Raw genomic sequence first — 16102 nt, 5'->3', positions numbered from 1 at the left:
GGGAGACCAAGGGGAAATGATGTTCTTATCCTAATGGAGTTTGGAGTTTGAAGCCCGGGGGTGGGGGTGGGGGGGACAGGAGACAAACAAGGAGGATACCAGTGACAGATAAAGCCAGGGTATCCTCAAGAGAGACGCAGACAGGGCGACTCAAGTACAGGGGTGCAGGAGGGGAGCATTCCAGCACAGGGAACAGGAAGACTCCCTGCAAAGTCCGGCTCATTACATCCCTGTCATTCTGTGTCCCATTTTCCTAGGCTCCAAAATTTAAAGAAATAACAAAGTTACTATTGGACTGAGGAAGATAAGGTACTTCGTAATGCGATGTATTCATTTCTGGGGCTGCTGTTAACAAATTATTACAGATTGGGTGACTTAAAGCAACAGAAACGTCCCCTCTCGCAGTTCTGGAGGCTGAAAGTCTGAACTCTGGGAAGGCCTCTCTGCTCCAGGGGCTTTTGGGGACAGCCCATTTCTTGCCTTTTCTGCTTCTCACAGCTGTCCCAGCATTTCTGCAGTGGCTCCGATCTGCTGCTGCTGGCTTACACATCCCCGTGTGTCCATATCTTTTCTTCTGTCTCTTGTAAGGATGTTTATGATTGGATTTAAGGCCCATCTGGGTCATTCAGGGTGATCTCATCCACACATCTGCACAGACCCCTTTTCATGCCACATTCAGAGGTTCTGGCCATTAGGATATGAATCTGTCATTTGGGGGGCTATTATCCACGTCACCATCATCAATACAGGCTCTTTAGTTTTCTCTTGCCCGTATTATAAACGTTCTCCCATGCCTCCTCTTCTTACCAAATGGAAAGGTTGTCTTTAGAAATGATTTTCTGGCCTAGACAACAGTGGCTGATTACAGTGGCTCACGCCTATAATCCCAGCCCTCTGGGAGGCAGGGGCGAGTGGATTGCCTGAGCTCAGGTGTTGGAGACCAGCCTGAGTGAGAGCAAGACTTCGTATCTAAAAAACCAAAACAAAATTAGCTGGGTGATGTGGGAAGCACCTGTAGTTCCGGCTTACTCGGTAGGCTGAGGCAGGAGGATCGCTTGAGTCCAACAGTTTGAGGTTGCTGTGAGCTGTGACACTACAGCACTCTATCCGAGGAGAATGAGTGAGACTTTTTCTAAAAAGGAAAAATATCCATGATTTTCTTTCTTTTTGTTTTCTCAAGGAGGTGTCTATATAGAACTTATCAAGGTAGATGACTGAGAATTATCTGAGGTTGAAATGTCCGTATGGCCATAGATATTAATATGGTCCAAAGAAAAGGGTAGGGACGAGGGAGCTGGCATCTGTTTTGGAGCTGTGATGAGTAAGTGGGTTAAATTTCCAAAATGATCCCTAGTTATCTGTCGGCCAAACAGCAGATGGATAAATATAATCAGTGTTAACAAATTGGAAAATTGAAGACATTCTTCCATTTGTCCCTTTCCTCATTCATCCCATACATGGCTAAGTTGCCTTTTTCATACTTTCATTCACACTTTTTCTACTTTTTTTGTACTTTAAGTCTTTGTAGCATCCATGTAATGGGGTGTAAAACCTTAAGGTCACATATGAATGTCATGCTATTAATTTTTAATATGTGTTATTATCTAAATTAAGCATTCAGAAGGCTTCTTCTCATCTATGATCCCCTCCACAAAAGTGACCTCTATTCTGAGCTCTGTTACCATGAAATTATTAATCTGCTTAGAACTTCTTATAAAGCCATCGAATACGCATTCTTGTGTAAATTTCTCTTTTTCAGCAGGATGCTGCCAGATTCATCCCAGCCTTTCTGTGTAGCAATAGTTTAGTCTTTCCCTTGACTACATAGTATCCATTGTTTAAAATATCATAATTTATCTAGTGATTCTAATTTCTGTTGATTTGTTCATAATCCTGTTTGTGAGCTGTCCTGAATAAAGCTACTATGAATCTTCTAGTTCCTAAGTCTTTTAGTGTATAGATCCCTTCATTTTTGGTGGGCATATTGCTGAGAGTGGAACTGCTAGACAATAGAATAGGCATGTTTAGGCTCAGCACCCGTAGCTCAGAGGTTATGGCGCCAGCCACATACACGAGGCTGGAGTGTTTGAACCCAGTCTGGGTCAGTTAAGCAACAATGACAACTACAACAGAAAAATAGCCAGGCATTGTGGCAGCTATCTCCCAGCTACTTGGGAGACTGAAGCAGGAGAATCACTTTAGCCCAAGAGTTTGAGGTTGCTGTGAGCTGTGAGGCCACAGCACTCTACGCAGGGTGACATAGTGAGACTCTGTCTCAAAAAAAAAGAATAGGCCTGTTTAGTGTTAGTGGATTCTACCCCGGAGTTTTCCAAGGTAGCTCTTCCAGTTTTCTCTCCAGCTGATCTATACTCTCACCACTTGATATTGTCAGGTTTGTAATTTTAGCCGTTCTGATGGGTATGTAGCTATACAGAGAGGTATTTCACTGTGGTTTTAATTTGCATTTCCCTAATGACTAATGTTGTTGAACACTTATTGGCCATTCATATAGCCTCTTTTGGGAAGTACCTGTTGAAGGCTTTTGGCCCCTCCCTTTAAAAAAATTAGGCCTGTCTTTTTTTTTTTTTTTTTTAAATAGAAATGGGTCTTGCTGTTCACCCAGGCTGGAGTGCAGTGGTGTGATCATAGCTCCTGGCAGCCTCCATCACCTGGGCTCAAGTGGTCCTCTTGTCTTAACCTGTCAAGTAGCTCTGACTATAGGTGTATGCTAATACACCTGGCTAATTTTTTTTTTAAATTTTTGTAGAGACAGGGTTTTGCTATGTCGCCCAGGCTCAACTTCTAGCCTTGAGTTATCTTCCCGTCATGGCTTCCTAAAGGGCAGGGATTACAGACATGAGCCACTAGACCCAGCTGTTTTTTCCTTATTGGTTTATGAGTTCTTTATGTAACCCAGATACAGGTCCTCTTTAATTAAAACACAAGTGTGTACATTAATGCAGTCATGGGGTACAATGTGCTGGTTTTATATACAATTTGAAATATTTTCATCAAACTGGTTAACATAGCCTTCACGGCATTTTCTTAGTTATTGTGTTAAGACATTTATATTCTACATTTAGTAAGTTTCACACGTACTCTTATAGGTCCTCTTTGTGGTTATATATATTGCCCCAATCTGTGGTTTGCCTTTTCATTTTCTCAATTGTATGTTTTAAATGTCAGCAAATCTTTTCTTTAAAAGACTAAATAATAAATATTTTAGGTTTTGTAGGCCATGTAAATTTCTTTCTTCTTTTTTTTCCCTTGGGACAGGGTCTCACTTTGTTGCTCTGGGTAGAGTGCCAGGGCGTCATAGCTCACAGCAACTTCAAAGTCTTGGGCTCAAGCGATCCTCTTGCACCCACCACAATGCCCGGCTAATGTTTAGAGACTGGGTCTTGCTCTTGCTTAGGCTGGTTTCGAACTCTTGGGCTCAGGCGATCCACCTGCCTTGGCCTCCCAGAGTGCTAGTGAATTCTTATTATGTACCATGCTAGACACTGGTTTAATTTATGTCTAAAGGAGATTATAAAGTTTGGGGAAAAAATTAAAAATATACACTAAAACAAGTGCCGTGATAATATTGCAAGTATTTGCTTACATGTTTTTCTCCTATAAAAAATGAGTTATTTGAAGAAAGAGGTCATAAGCTTTCATTTGATTTTCTGTAGCATCTAGCATAAATCCTAGCATAGAAAAAGTGTTCAGCAAATTTTATGAGTGATTAAATGAATGGATAAATACACATTCAGTGAATAAACAGAAATATTGCGTACAGTATATATATAGTCTCTACAGAGACTATATAAACAGATGAATTCCGTGAAGAAATACACATACATTTAAATGTGTATAAATATGGACATCACATCCACGTCCCCTTCCACTCTTGCCTCTCAGATATACATGGCTAAAGTACCTCTTCGGAGACCACTAATCTTTTTCTCGTGTACTTTTTTTTGCTTGTTGTTAATCAGGCCTAGACGAGGTTCGAACCTGCTGTCCCTGGTGGACAGCACTGGTGCCTTAATCACTGAGCTACAGTGGCCAGCTGTCCCGTGTACTTCAGACAGAGGACAAAGTTTATCCAGGGTAGATGAATGTTTGAAGTCTTGGTGGTGCCTATAGCAGACTGCCTAGGTTCAAATCCAGCCTCGATCACTTAACCCCTGTGTGCCCCAGTGGTCTCATCTGTAAAATGGGAAAACCTTCCTGGTGTGCTGTTTAGAATATTAAATGAGTTAGTACATATCAAAAAATTAGATGCCTAAAGACTCAATGAGTACAGGAATTTTTGTCTGTTTGAATCACTGCCACATCCTTAGCTCCTAGAAGAGTGGTGCATAGTAGATACTCAATAAATATCTATTGAATGAATGACCAACATCTGGGTAATCAAAATCCAATAACTGTTGCCTACTATTTTATGTATGAAACGATCATTTCCCGCTCCACAATTAATTATAATTTTCACTCTTTGGGAGTCGTGCTTTTTTCAGCAATGACACAAGGTGGCAGCATCAGTCTCCTTTTGAGTTTCCAGCCAAGCTCTAGTTTAACCATTTCCAGGCACAATGTCTGTCTGCAGCTTCTATTTGCAAGTTCTTCCATCCAGGCCAGATTCTGGTTCCTTTTATTATTTCTTTTTTAATGAAAAATATTAACTTTTTCAACTATCCTAAGGTTAGCTCTTCACTTCTCTAACTTCTGGCTAAAGAAAAGATTACTGTTTATAGAGAGGTAAAAATGTGGCTGTGGATCCAGACTCCTTTTCAACCATTACCGTTTCGTGTTTTTAAAGGTCCCTTTTTGTAACAAAAAAACTGCTGGACAAATTATAAATCCAAACCTCCTGTTTCAGAGACACAAGGGCCAGCAATGTCGTTCCCTTCCAAGCCTGTAAGAAGCAACAAATTGAAACAAAACTTCTCCTCTGTCTCTTTACTAAAGACGTGAGGCTGATTCTACAGTTCCTCTAAGTCACTCGGTGAAATCACTGTTGAGAAGCAGAAATTTCTGTGCACCTTTGAGAGTGAGACTTAGTGAGGTATAGAATGGAATCTTCCCATAGGTTAGAAATTAACAGACCTGGATTATAGTGATGATTCAGGAATCTCCTTCAACCTTAAGCAAATCTCTTATCGCTCCAAGATTCAGGTTCTTTATTTCTAAAACAAGGATAATAATGTTCTATGTAACCTACTTGGAAATGAGATCAGTGAATGTAAATGGCATTAGACACTGTAAAGGGTATGACTTAAAGGGCACAACTGTAATATAAGTATTGTAAACTGTAAAACATTACACACGTTACATTACACTGCATGAGCTAATGTTAGAATCATTTCCATTTGACCTATGCAGAAAGCCAGTTATGTCTAGTTAAATGGGCTTGCCTCAGTGTTCTCATCCATAAAATGGGACTAATGATAGCAACCCCACCTACCTCAGAGAGCTGGGAGGATAAACTAAGATAATAGATGTGAAAGTGCTTTTACAATGAAAATACTCTCACTGTACAAGATGTTTAGCTTACACAAATAGCTTTCCTTGGATTTCACAATTTTCCTGAAGAAAACAATATATAAGTAAATTGTCCAAGAAAATAAGCATTTTGATTTACTACCTTTGGAAACCTGAGGAAATTGAACTTTTTTAAAAGATAGTTAGGAATAGAGAAGCTGAAGGCGTTATTTCATTTCGAGAAGGCAGTCTACCATCAAATGGTATGTTCGGAGTTGGTACTTGATAAATGCTTTATGCATAGCTGTATTAAACTTAAATACATTGTAGAAATAAAATTCATTTAAAATATTGACATTCTACTAATATTTATTGCCTGCCTATAGTGTACCAGGTATTTTTAAATGTATTATTTCATTTTGTAATTTTTAAATTCTCTCCATAACTCGAGAAAAATGTCAGCCAGATGTAGAATTTGAGGAAACTGAGGTTCAGAGAGGTTACTCCGGTTGCCTGAGGTCAAACAGCAGAGCCAAGATTTTCAGATCTCAAATCCCCCTATTCCTTCCTGCCTTTTCTCAGGAGTGTTACTGTGGATGGCTCCATTCTGTCCTGTGAAACTATACACAATATCAAATCCAACATTCGTAGGACTAAGCCAGCCATCTTGTTAAAAACCAGAGGTGGGGCTCGGCGCCTGTGGCACAAGTGGCTAAGGCAATAGCCACATACACCTAAGGTGGCAGGTTTGAATCCAGCCTGGGCCAGACAAACAACTATGACGGCTGCAACCAAAAAATAGCCAGTGCATATCTGTGGTCCCTGCCACTTGGGAGGCGGAGGCAGGAGACTCGCTTGAGCCCAGGAGTTGGAGGTTGCTGTGAGCTGTGATGCCATGGCACTCTACCCAGGAGGACAGCTTGAGGCTCTGTCTCAAAAAGAAAAAAAAAAAACAGAGGTGGTTTATAAATGCAACAGCGTTGCACAACATTGATAAATGGGTATTCCTTAGTGGAAACTTCTGTATCTTCCTAAGTTAATTCCAATGGATTAAGAAATTTTATATAAAGGGACTCAGCTACTTTCCCCTTGAATATTTCCAGAGCCAAGTCATACCTTTTAAAAAATGAAAATGATTAATTATTAAAGGCTAGGAGTTAAAAAGAGAGAGAAAGAAAATTATGAGGTAACAAGATATCTTAGAAACGAAGGCCATTTCAGTCTCTTGGGAGGTATCAGTTATTTAAGAATGATGTTCTGTTGTTGTCACACATAATAAGTTAATCTTAAAAAGGCGTTTATCCCTGCTGATGGTGTAGTTTTTATACAAACTAGTTTAACCCACTGAATAGCATTTTAACGTGTGAATTTTCGTAAAGTATGTTTACCGGACATTCTAATTACTTAATTACTTTGAAATGACACCATTTCAAGCTCTCAAGTGGGTGTCATTGCATTTTATTTGCTGGTAAGATTGTTCAACGTTAGCAATTAAAACCAAGAGGCCTTAAAATTTACGTATCTGGTTAGGGAGTTTTACTTCCTATTATCTAAAATATGTTATTGACACGGTATTTTATGACTGGTTCAAGTCCATTTTAACAAGTATTTGTGGTGTTCTGTTCCTTTGAAGAGTTATCCAAATATAATACTTGTTTGCATTGAAGTATAGGCACCAATTAACACTATGATCTTTTAGTTATGAAAAAAATAGCCCACAGAGTCTTATAAATGGAAATATAAAATTCTTATTTAAACATCCATGGGCTTTCTCTTTTATCTGCTTTTGGAATAGCACGTTTTTATCCCTCTTAATAGGTAGTTAAGTTTAATCCAGAGAATCTTAAAGAAAAAAGTTGGTTTCTAGGACTCAATCTAGTGCCAGCTAAAGTAACAATCGTACCCAGTAAACTTTAAAAAGACCAACAGTGACTGCTGAGTTATGACATCATTTAACTATGGTAAAAGTCTGATTTTTAAAAATACTGTGGCTCAAAGGAGGAGGGCGCCAGCCCCATATGCCAGAGGTGGTGAGTTCAAACCTGGCCCCGGCCAAAACTGCAAAAAAAGAAAATTATTCTTAAATTAATAAAAGTCATTTCACAGATAAGGAAAGCAGACAGGAAGCAAACATAATAGAGGCAACTATAACATGTACTTAATCCCTGTTTCTCTCTTTGGCTTTGAATCTCAGTACTATTTCTTAAGGCCTCAGAGTCAAGCTTCTTCCCTCGTGGAACGAATCATCTTTGAGAGACAAATTATGACCACTTGTGAAAAATGAAATAAGACAGGGTAGTCTATGGGGAAATATAAGTGGCTACCTGAGTGGCACAGATACCAAAGGGCTTTGGAAGCTCAAAGGAGGGAGAGATCAGAGAGGGCTAAAGTTTGGAGAAAGCTTGCAGTAATTTTCAGGTTGGGATTCCAAAGGCATGGTTTGGGGACTCAGAATTTCAAGGATGATCGTAATTACAAAGAGGGTTGAGTAGATAAGGAAAAAATACGAGGACCCTGAATTCTGTTTAGAATGTAAATAATTATGAAGCTGAGAAAGTATTTCTCACTGAAAATCGACCTGAAGAATCTGTCTTCTTAGTTACCTTGGTTTTTATCTGCTGCCATTTGAATGGAGAGTGTCTGATTGGCAGCCGGACGGTTCAGCTCCAAAGCAGCTTTGGAGATTCAGTTCCTCTTGCTTCCGAGAGACAACAGTTTACCAGCCCCACTTACTAATCAGTCCTAACTTGAGCTCAATCCAGCAAACACCAAAGCTTACACTAGGCACAAGGGATGCTTGGGGAGCTGCTTATCTATACAGCTGACTAGTTTTTACTAACTGTAACACCAAATCAGACGGAGATAAGTGTTACAGGATAAACAAAGGGTTGAGGGCGAAGTTAATTTTGTGCAGGGGTCAAGAAGGGGCTCTCAGAGGAGGTGACACTTCAGAGGACACCAAAGCAAGAGCGGTTTGCTGGCTAGAGAAGAGAAGGGTGTGTATTGTAGCAGGGAGCACAGGAGGGCAGGGCTGTGGGGTGTGAAAGGACTGCTCAAGGAAGAGCCAGTAATTACAACAGCTGCATTTAGGGTTATCGGACCCCATAACAAGTGAATGTAAGAAAGAAAACCATTCACATGCACGTAATCCTAGCACCCTGGGAGGCCAATACCGGTGGAATGCTTGAGTTCAGGAGTTCAAGACCAGCCTGAGCAACAGTACAACCCTTCTCTGCTAAAAGTAGAAATAGCCAGGCCTTGTGGCGGGGGCCTGTAGTCCCAGCTATAGGGGAGGCCGAGGCAAGAGGACCACTTGAGCCCAAGAGTTTGAGGTTGCTGTGAACTACAATGATGCCACAGCACTCCCTGCAGGGTGACAGAGTGAGACCCTCAGAAAAAAAAAAAGAAGACCATTCATACACCATGTCACAAAGCTACAACTATTTCCAGTTGTAGAAACACACATTTGGAAGACTCCATTGACTGTTCAGTGTGTGCCCAGCACCATGCCAGGTAATGACAGAGGGAAGGCCCTTACCCTGAAGTGTTTATTCTCTATCTGGAAGAAAGATGAACTTATAAACAATTAAAAATAATATGTCCGCCTCTAAAGGGAACACTTTAGATTGCTCGAGACTGAGGCGGGAGGATATTCTTGCTGCTCTGGAATTCTCCATAGTGGTCCAGGTACCTGGAGACCTGCAGACAGGCTGCAGGTCTGATTAAAGAATAAGGTAATAGCAGCGCTGGCTGTGGGCTGGACACGGTTCCAGGAGCTTACCTGGATTAAACAACTAAATCTTCCCATTTGGAAGAAAAGGTTATTATTTCTAGTTTACAAACGGGGAAACCGAGGCACAGCGAGACATCTAGGATTCAAATGCTAGGATGTGGTTCCCGAGTTGTGCCGTGTTTTTTATTTTAGTATCCTGAGAAGCTAGCATAGTACCCGGGGCTTGGCCTTCACATCTTGAAAAGCAGTTTTCCTGGAAAATTGGATCATACAATTAAAGTCACGATAAAGCCCCGAAAGCCCCAAATTGGTAGAGGACAGCGAATGCGTTTTAGCTGTACAGCCCCAACTTTTGCCAGACCCCAGGCCAGCGAGAAAATGTTTCTCTTTACTTGCTTTTCGTTTTGTGAGAATTTGGTGTTTCAGAACGCTAGGGGCTCCCTGATCCTCTGGTTTGAAAAAGTTTTCCTTTCAGGATTTTTTTTTTTTTAAAGGGGGTGGGGAAAAATGTGGCCTTAATTATCCTACGTTTTAGGCAGCTGAAGGAAGGGGCTGTGCTTTCGGAAGCCCCGCGAGCCTAGTAAGGAGGGCCCTCTCTCTCCCTCTCTCTTTTGAAAGGATCTCGTGAAATAAAAGTGCAGAAGACAAACCCGGGCGATCACAGCAGCAGCCGCCGCGGCAGCAGCAACCGGAGAAGGAGGAGAAGGAGGAGGCGGCGGAGGAGGAGGAGGCAAAGTTGGAGTCGGGGCCGGCGCTCGCCAGTCGCTGGACTCTGCGCAGCTCCCATTCATTAAGTCACCAGCCGCGGAGGAAGGTGGCCGGGCGCCCGCGCTGCCCGCTCGCTCGCGCACACAGACGCGCGCCAGCCCAGCGCGTCCCGAGCAAGCGCGGCTCTGCAGAAGTTTAGAAGTTTCTGCTCGGGATTTGGCTCTCTTCCCCGTGGACTTTCGAGCGAGGCGAGCAGAGGCGCGCAGGGGGAGCAGAAAGCGCCGTCTGCAGCTGGAAGCAGGCAGCCGGGGCTGCATTCTCCTCGCCGCGCCCGGAGCCCGGGCCGACCCGCCGCTCTGTAGAGCAGCCTGGGCCAGGAGGCGACCGTAGCGCCTGGGTGTGTGGCTCGGCTGTCGCGCGGGGCGTCTTCGCGGGGCGGGAGGCTCGCGCCGCTGCCAGCGCCATGCAAAGCTACAAATACGACAAGGCGATCGTCCCGGAGAGCAAGAACGGCGGCAGCCCGGCGCTCAACAACAACCCGCGGAAGAGCGGCAGCAAGCGGGCGCTGCTCATCTGCCTCGACCTCTTCTGCCTCTTCATGGGTGAGCCCAGCCCCGCGGCCCCTCGGCCTCTCCGGCCCCCGGCGCGCGTCCGCGCCGCGCTGTCAGCTCCGGGGCCCCGGCCGCCGGCCCGGGTAGCCCGCGCGCCGCCCCGGCCCGGGGCCCCCGCCCTCCCGGGTCCCACCGACTTCCCGGCCTGTAGATTAGTGTGTTGGGCGTGCTTGTGCGTTCGCGGGCAGCTGTAAAAGTCATCTCCAGTTGGAAGCCCGGGCAGGATCCCAAGGAAGGTGTGGGTTCGCTCTTTTAGCAGGGGGTGCGGGGGTGGGGGAGTTGGTTAAACCGTGATCTAGAGCCAGCGTAGAGCTGGTCGCCCTCCATCCAAGTCTAATGGATCGCCCGGAGAGCCAGGCTCCTGCTTGCAGCCGAGCTCTCTCCCCCTGGCTGTATGTAAACACCCGACTCTTCCGCCCTGGCTGCCTGGCCTGCCCAGACTGGCACCTTCCCTCCTGAAGGCGCTCTCCCCGGGCTTGGTGCTGGGCACGGATTCAGCGGTGGCTTTCTGAGGGCCTACTGTGTGCCTGGTGGCTCGCAGTTTCTGGGCATCAGTTTCAACTAGCCCTCGTCCTGACTCAGTGCCGCAGGGGCGAGGAGTCCCTTTCACCGGTGAGCGCTCCGAGGCGCTGCTGGGGAAGCCAGCCACGATAGTGTTCGGGGACCACCATTGAACTGCACTCCAGAAAGTTGAGGCAGGCGCGGGCCCACTTCTGTTTTCCAAAGCGGTTGGAAGCAACAGGCTAGGAGGGCGGTGGGAGTGAAAGGACTCGGAGTGGGAGGGTGAGGAGGATTTACGAACACGGCAGGGGGAGGGAGAAGGCTATTGACACTCGTGTACAGGAGTTCCAAGGTTGAAGTCAGCGTAAGGATATATATATTTTTTTTTTTTTTTGAGAAAGTGAATCATGGTGTAATGGAAAGTTCAGAGTACTTGTCATCAGAACACTCCCCTCTGCCACTTGGTGGGTGTGCCACCTAACTGCCTCCCTGGCCTCAGTTTCCTCGGCAGTCGAGTGAGTGGGTTGGAGTAGATGATCCCCGAGGCCCCTTCCTGCATTAAGAACTCGGATTTGGTCCAGGGGCTGTTCTGCCAACTCTGCTAACTGAAGAAACATCTGTGTTCCGAATTCAGTTCCCTTAAAATAGAACTCCTGCGTGGAGACTAAAGTCCCCTTTGAAAATGCAGATTGTGCCAGCCAGAGACGCCTTAGGCTGGAGTAATGATGCCCCAGGTGTTGGTGACTCTATTTGTAGCAGTGTCTTATGGGCCCTCCGTAGTCAGTTTTGGAAATGGAAGAAAGAGGGGATTCTTAGAGTTTATAAGGGTAAGAATGACCACCCTTCAGATGAGGAGAGACAGCTACGGGTAAAATTGTGCTCTGAGCAGGGAAGAAAGGTCACTGCCGTCCTGTTCCACCTCTCTTAGTATCAATTCAACATTAAGATGCTATGTAAAGAATTGTCACTGGGGGGCCTCCCGTCCTGAAGGCAGCTGGTTTATTATCAAGCCCAGTGGCCACAGATTACTACCTAAAGTCTTGTAACCAAGCTATTGAATTTTTAAAAGCCCCTCCCTGGTCCCAGGGGATTATGTGGAAGCACTAAACACTTGAAGCTGTTTGCTGTAAACTGGCCCGGGCCTTCCCAGTGTTTACCCCGCGGGTTTTGTTGGTAGTAGGGTAAGGCTCTTTCTGGTCAGCTGGGGCTGGGCACCCTAAGCAGAGCGACAGCACGCTTGACAGCCTTTGTACAATTTCTCTTCCACTCTTGTGATTTCAGGAGGTCGTCCCAAGACGTGGTGTATTTTTATTAAAGAAAAACAGTGTAAAGGAGTTTGTAAAAAGACACACCCCTCAGCTGTAGTTCAGCAGGGGAGGTAGAAACCTTAAGATACTCTGTACTGTGCATTGGAAGTAGTAGAGACATGTGCCTACATCTGCCTCTGCTGTCCCCGTGTCCCCTTAAGCTAATATTCTAAACCCATCTGTTTATTATATTTATTCATTCCCACTGCTCATGTGAAGCATTTACTTCAAATGATTTTGTTTACCTCATAAAAGCAGGAGGGTATCAGGAGCGTGTATTTTATCATAAAAAGCACAAAGCTGCCTGATTTTAGGGAGGTGTGTCTTGCCATTAAAGCAACAGTGTTATTTTCAAAGTGATTTATTGATCCATGTCTCCTCTAAGCACAGGCCAAATTATAATACTCACTAATTAAATGCCTCTCTGACACCTTTCATGGGAAAATCTGTTTCTAAGGGGTAAATATTTTCTTGAGGTATTGGGGCAAGAGAAGTCTATTTGGCTTCCAGAAGAAAAATTAATAGCACAAACATGTGATTTTAATAATCCACACACCACAGCCCTAAAAAAAAAAATCATTTCTCCTTAGTTCACTTTTTGCCTAAGACTGTCAGTATGATTTAATTTTTATGTAGTTTATTGATCATATGGTCTGGATTACAGGGCACTGATAGATTAAGAAGAGAGACAGTTTTCTGTTGATTCTCCCACAGGGATATATACCAAGCCTTGTCTCCTAGTATCTGGAAAAAATAAAAGCTGATGTGCTATGTATGTGCGTTGTGTAAGTGGAAATATGCAAGTAGTTTAACTTGTTTCACATACCTTTTTGGGATGTTAAATTCTTGGTGAAAAAACAAAATTCCACTTTTGTCTTCTAAAGGCCAAAAGAATCTGGTGTCAGGTGACATCAATGGGAGTTTATCTTCCATTGAACAGCTATCTTTGCTGGATAATTGCTTTGAAAAACAGTGAAGGATCTTTGCATGAAAAAAAAAAAAGAATCTTTGCATGGTAGTTTTTCTGATATTGATTTTGTTATTGTTTCAATTAGGTAGTATTTATTACCTCCCGGTTTGGGGCATAGGTTCTTGAGTATGGGATTGCATGAGAGTGACAGAGACGGCCCCCAGGCAAGAAAGGAGGAGCACCTGATGTCTTTCTAGGAATGCTCTGTCATCCTCTTTTGTATATAAATTAATTTCTGTCCTCTTCGGTGTAACCCCTATGAATAACTTATCTCCATTTTATAGATGTGAAAACCGCGCTCAGAGAAGGGAAGGACAGATTCACACCAAAGTCAGTTTTAGCTGATTCCAAATTCTCAGTTTCACATGAGTGGAGTCCTTTCCTTATCTGAGTCTTCATCAGATTTCCATCAGAAAATCCTGAAGCCCAGTTTGCAGAACCTTCTGCCTCTCCACATTTCCAAGTTACCCATTTGTATCTAGGCAGGTGAATAGTTCAAGATTTCTGGCTGGTGATGTGGAAGTGAGGTGGTCAGAAATTCAGAAATGCTATGTAACGTGGTTGTTCCAGAAAGTTTGGGGACATTTTTGATTGCAGTTGAATGATTGAAATAAAATTCCAGAACAGGTTCCCTAGGTGAGGTATAGAGTGTCCTCGTGTATTAGTATTAAACTCTGTTAATGGTGGCAGGGGAGCAGTGTGGTATAGTGAATGGAAAGAGAGACTTGGGGTCAGGAGTTGTGAGTTCCACGATGGCAGGTGCCACCGTCTAGTAGCGTCTAGTTGCGTGGTTGTGGACAAATTGGTTTTCTATGGGTCTCTGTTTTTTCCCCCTCTGCAAAATGACTAGTTGGATGGGATTATGCCCAACGTCCAAGGTCACCGTCAAGCATGCTATGGTGATTTCTGTTAGAGAGAAGTGACACAGCTGTTGAATGTCCCCATCAGGCATCCACTCTGCTGGGCTCTTCATCATACCTTCACTCTGTGAATCATCACAAAAATGACCGGCCTAGAGACATGAGTCCTAGCCTCGTATTGCCACTACCTTGTGCAACTTGGGGAAAATTCCTTGTGTTTTCTGGGCCTCGGTTTCTTTGCCATTGCAGTAAAGGGAGGGGCCTAGGTCATCTCTCAGACTCTAGCAATTTTATGAACGCATGCTGGCAGATAGTGTGACGTAGAAACTAGTCGCTGCCCCTCTTGGACCTTTGATTTATCCTGAATCAAATTGTTCCATGCTTGACCAAAGAATCAATGCTGAAAATTAGCTTAAGCTGGTGTTGATTCTGGAAGGAAGGGAAGCACAGCTTCTGCTAGAGTTAGTCCAGCACACACAGAAATTGGCTAGATTTTCCCTTCGCTGGATGTGTCCTCTCACCTTCTCCCCGAAATTTGTAATAATCAAAAACAAAGAAGTAAGCAAGCGCAAGGGGTGACTTTTCCTCTTTTTTGGCTCATTTATAATATTCCCCAAGTATGTGTTTTTCATAACTCAGTGGGTTTTGATGATTTACCATGTGGACCACAGACATTTATGTTCGTTAATGAGCTGGTGACCGGCTTGTCCAAGCACCCTTCGTGGACTCTAATAAAGGGAAGCTTCGTTCAGTAGGTCAGCCCTGTCGACCTTGCTAGGATGTTTGTAAACCTCTATTTCTTCATTGTCTCTTAACTCTTTTCTCTTTCTTCCTTAATTTTTTTCTGTACATAAGAGACATACTGTAAGGGCGGCTGCCTTTGTGGGAGACAGCTAAGGCCAGAGTTGGGGCCCTTTCTACATTTAGCCCTTTTGATTACCTGCCAATTTTGGATTCTTTCTGTGCCCCTTCCTGTGCAGCTGTCCGGGCTGGCAAGCCCAGTTGGTCACGGCGTGATGCTAAAGGGACCCTTGTCCAGGGCTGCTTCTGTGTGTGGAAGTTACATTTCTGGGGAAACCCTACCCTATGTGTCAGTTCAATCCTGTACACGTTATTTGAGGGGTCATCATCATCATATTATTATTTGGGGGATATCTATGTCAGCATTTTATGAACTAACCTAAAAAAGGGACCCATCTGCTGTGAAATACAGATTCTCAGATTCCTTCCCAGGAAATTCAGATGCATTAGCGTGGGGCCAGGACCTGGGAATCTGTATTTCATGAAAGGTGCAGGTGATTCCTATTAGGACAATTTTAGAATCACCATGTTCCTGGACAGCTGATGTCTTAAGGGCAAGTGAATTATGCAGCAGGCACTGTGTTCCTACGCTGCATGTTCTGGCACTTTCTGCGTGGTTAGGTTGTCCTCACTTTTTTTAATTGGCAGTGCACCTGTCTTCTTCGGTAAAGATGATCAGGGTTGCTAGAATTCTTTCCAAAGGAAAAATTACCTTGGAGAGGTGCAGGCCTGGAGGGGTTCTGTGATTTTAATGCGAGGACCTGCTCTCGTCTCTAATTGCTGAGAGACTGGAATCTTTATTTATTTTATATAATATGCATTATATAAGTTATGTATTCTATATGTGTATAGTATAAACTGAGTTCTAAATAGTTGAAGTTGCCAGCCCAGCGAGGACTTTGGATAAATGAGGTGTTAACTCCGAATATTTGAGATACTGAAGTTTGTGCATGAGTGAAAGTTGAAACTGGAATAAATTAGATTCCTAGACCTTTTAAAAGATCAAAGTTAGTCTGGCAAAGTATTGTAGAAACAATACAAGCTTTGGATTTACCCCAATCTGGGTTTAAATCTTGACATAAAGATTCAAAGATGCGCCTTGGGGAAAAATAATTAAATCTTTCCAGGCTTCAGTTTCCTCATCT

At 43.7% G+C, this 16102-nt stretch overlaps 1 protein-coding gene across 1 annotated transcript in view; it reads left to right on the top strand.

Moving 5' to 3' along the window:
- The first annotated feature begins 9809 nt into the window (after positions 1–9809).
- The window catches only part of PLPP3 (phospholipid phosphatase 3), an 88708-nt gene continuing 82415 nt past the window's right edge, over positions 9810–16102 (top strand). Inside the window, exon 1 of the mRNA XM_003793120.3 lies at positions 9810–10509. Within this exon, the coding sequence (XP_003793168.1) occupies positions 10371–10509 (139 nt within the window). The 5' untranslated portion in view covers positions 9810–10370. The remainder of the gene's footprint in view (positions 10510–16102) is intronic.

Source organism: Otolemur garnettii, unplaced genomic scaffold (assembly GCF_000181295.1).
Source record: "Otolemur garnettii isolate 467f Iridium unplaced genomic scaffold, OtoGar3 scaffold00066, whole genome shotgun sequence".
In the NCBI taxonomy this organism is placed as follows: domain Eukaryota; kingdom Metazoa; phylum Chordata; class Mammalia; order Primates; family Galagidae; genus Otolemur; species Otolemur garnettii.
This window is presented reverse-complemented; position numbering and strand designations above follow the sequence as displayed.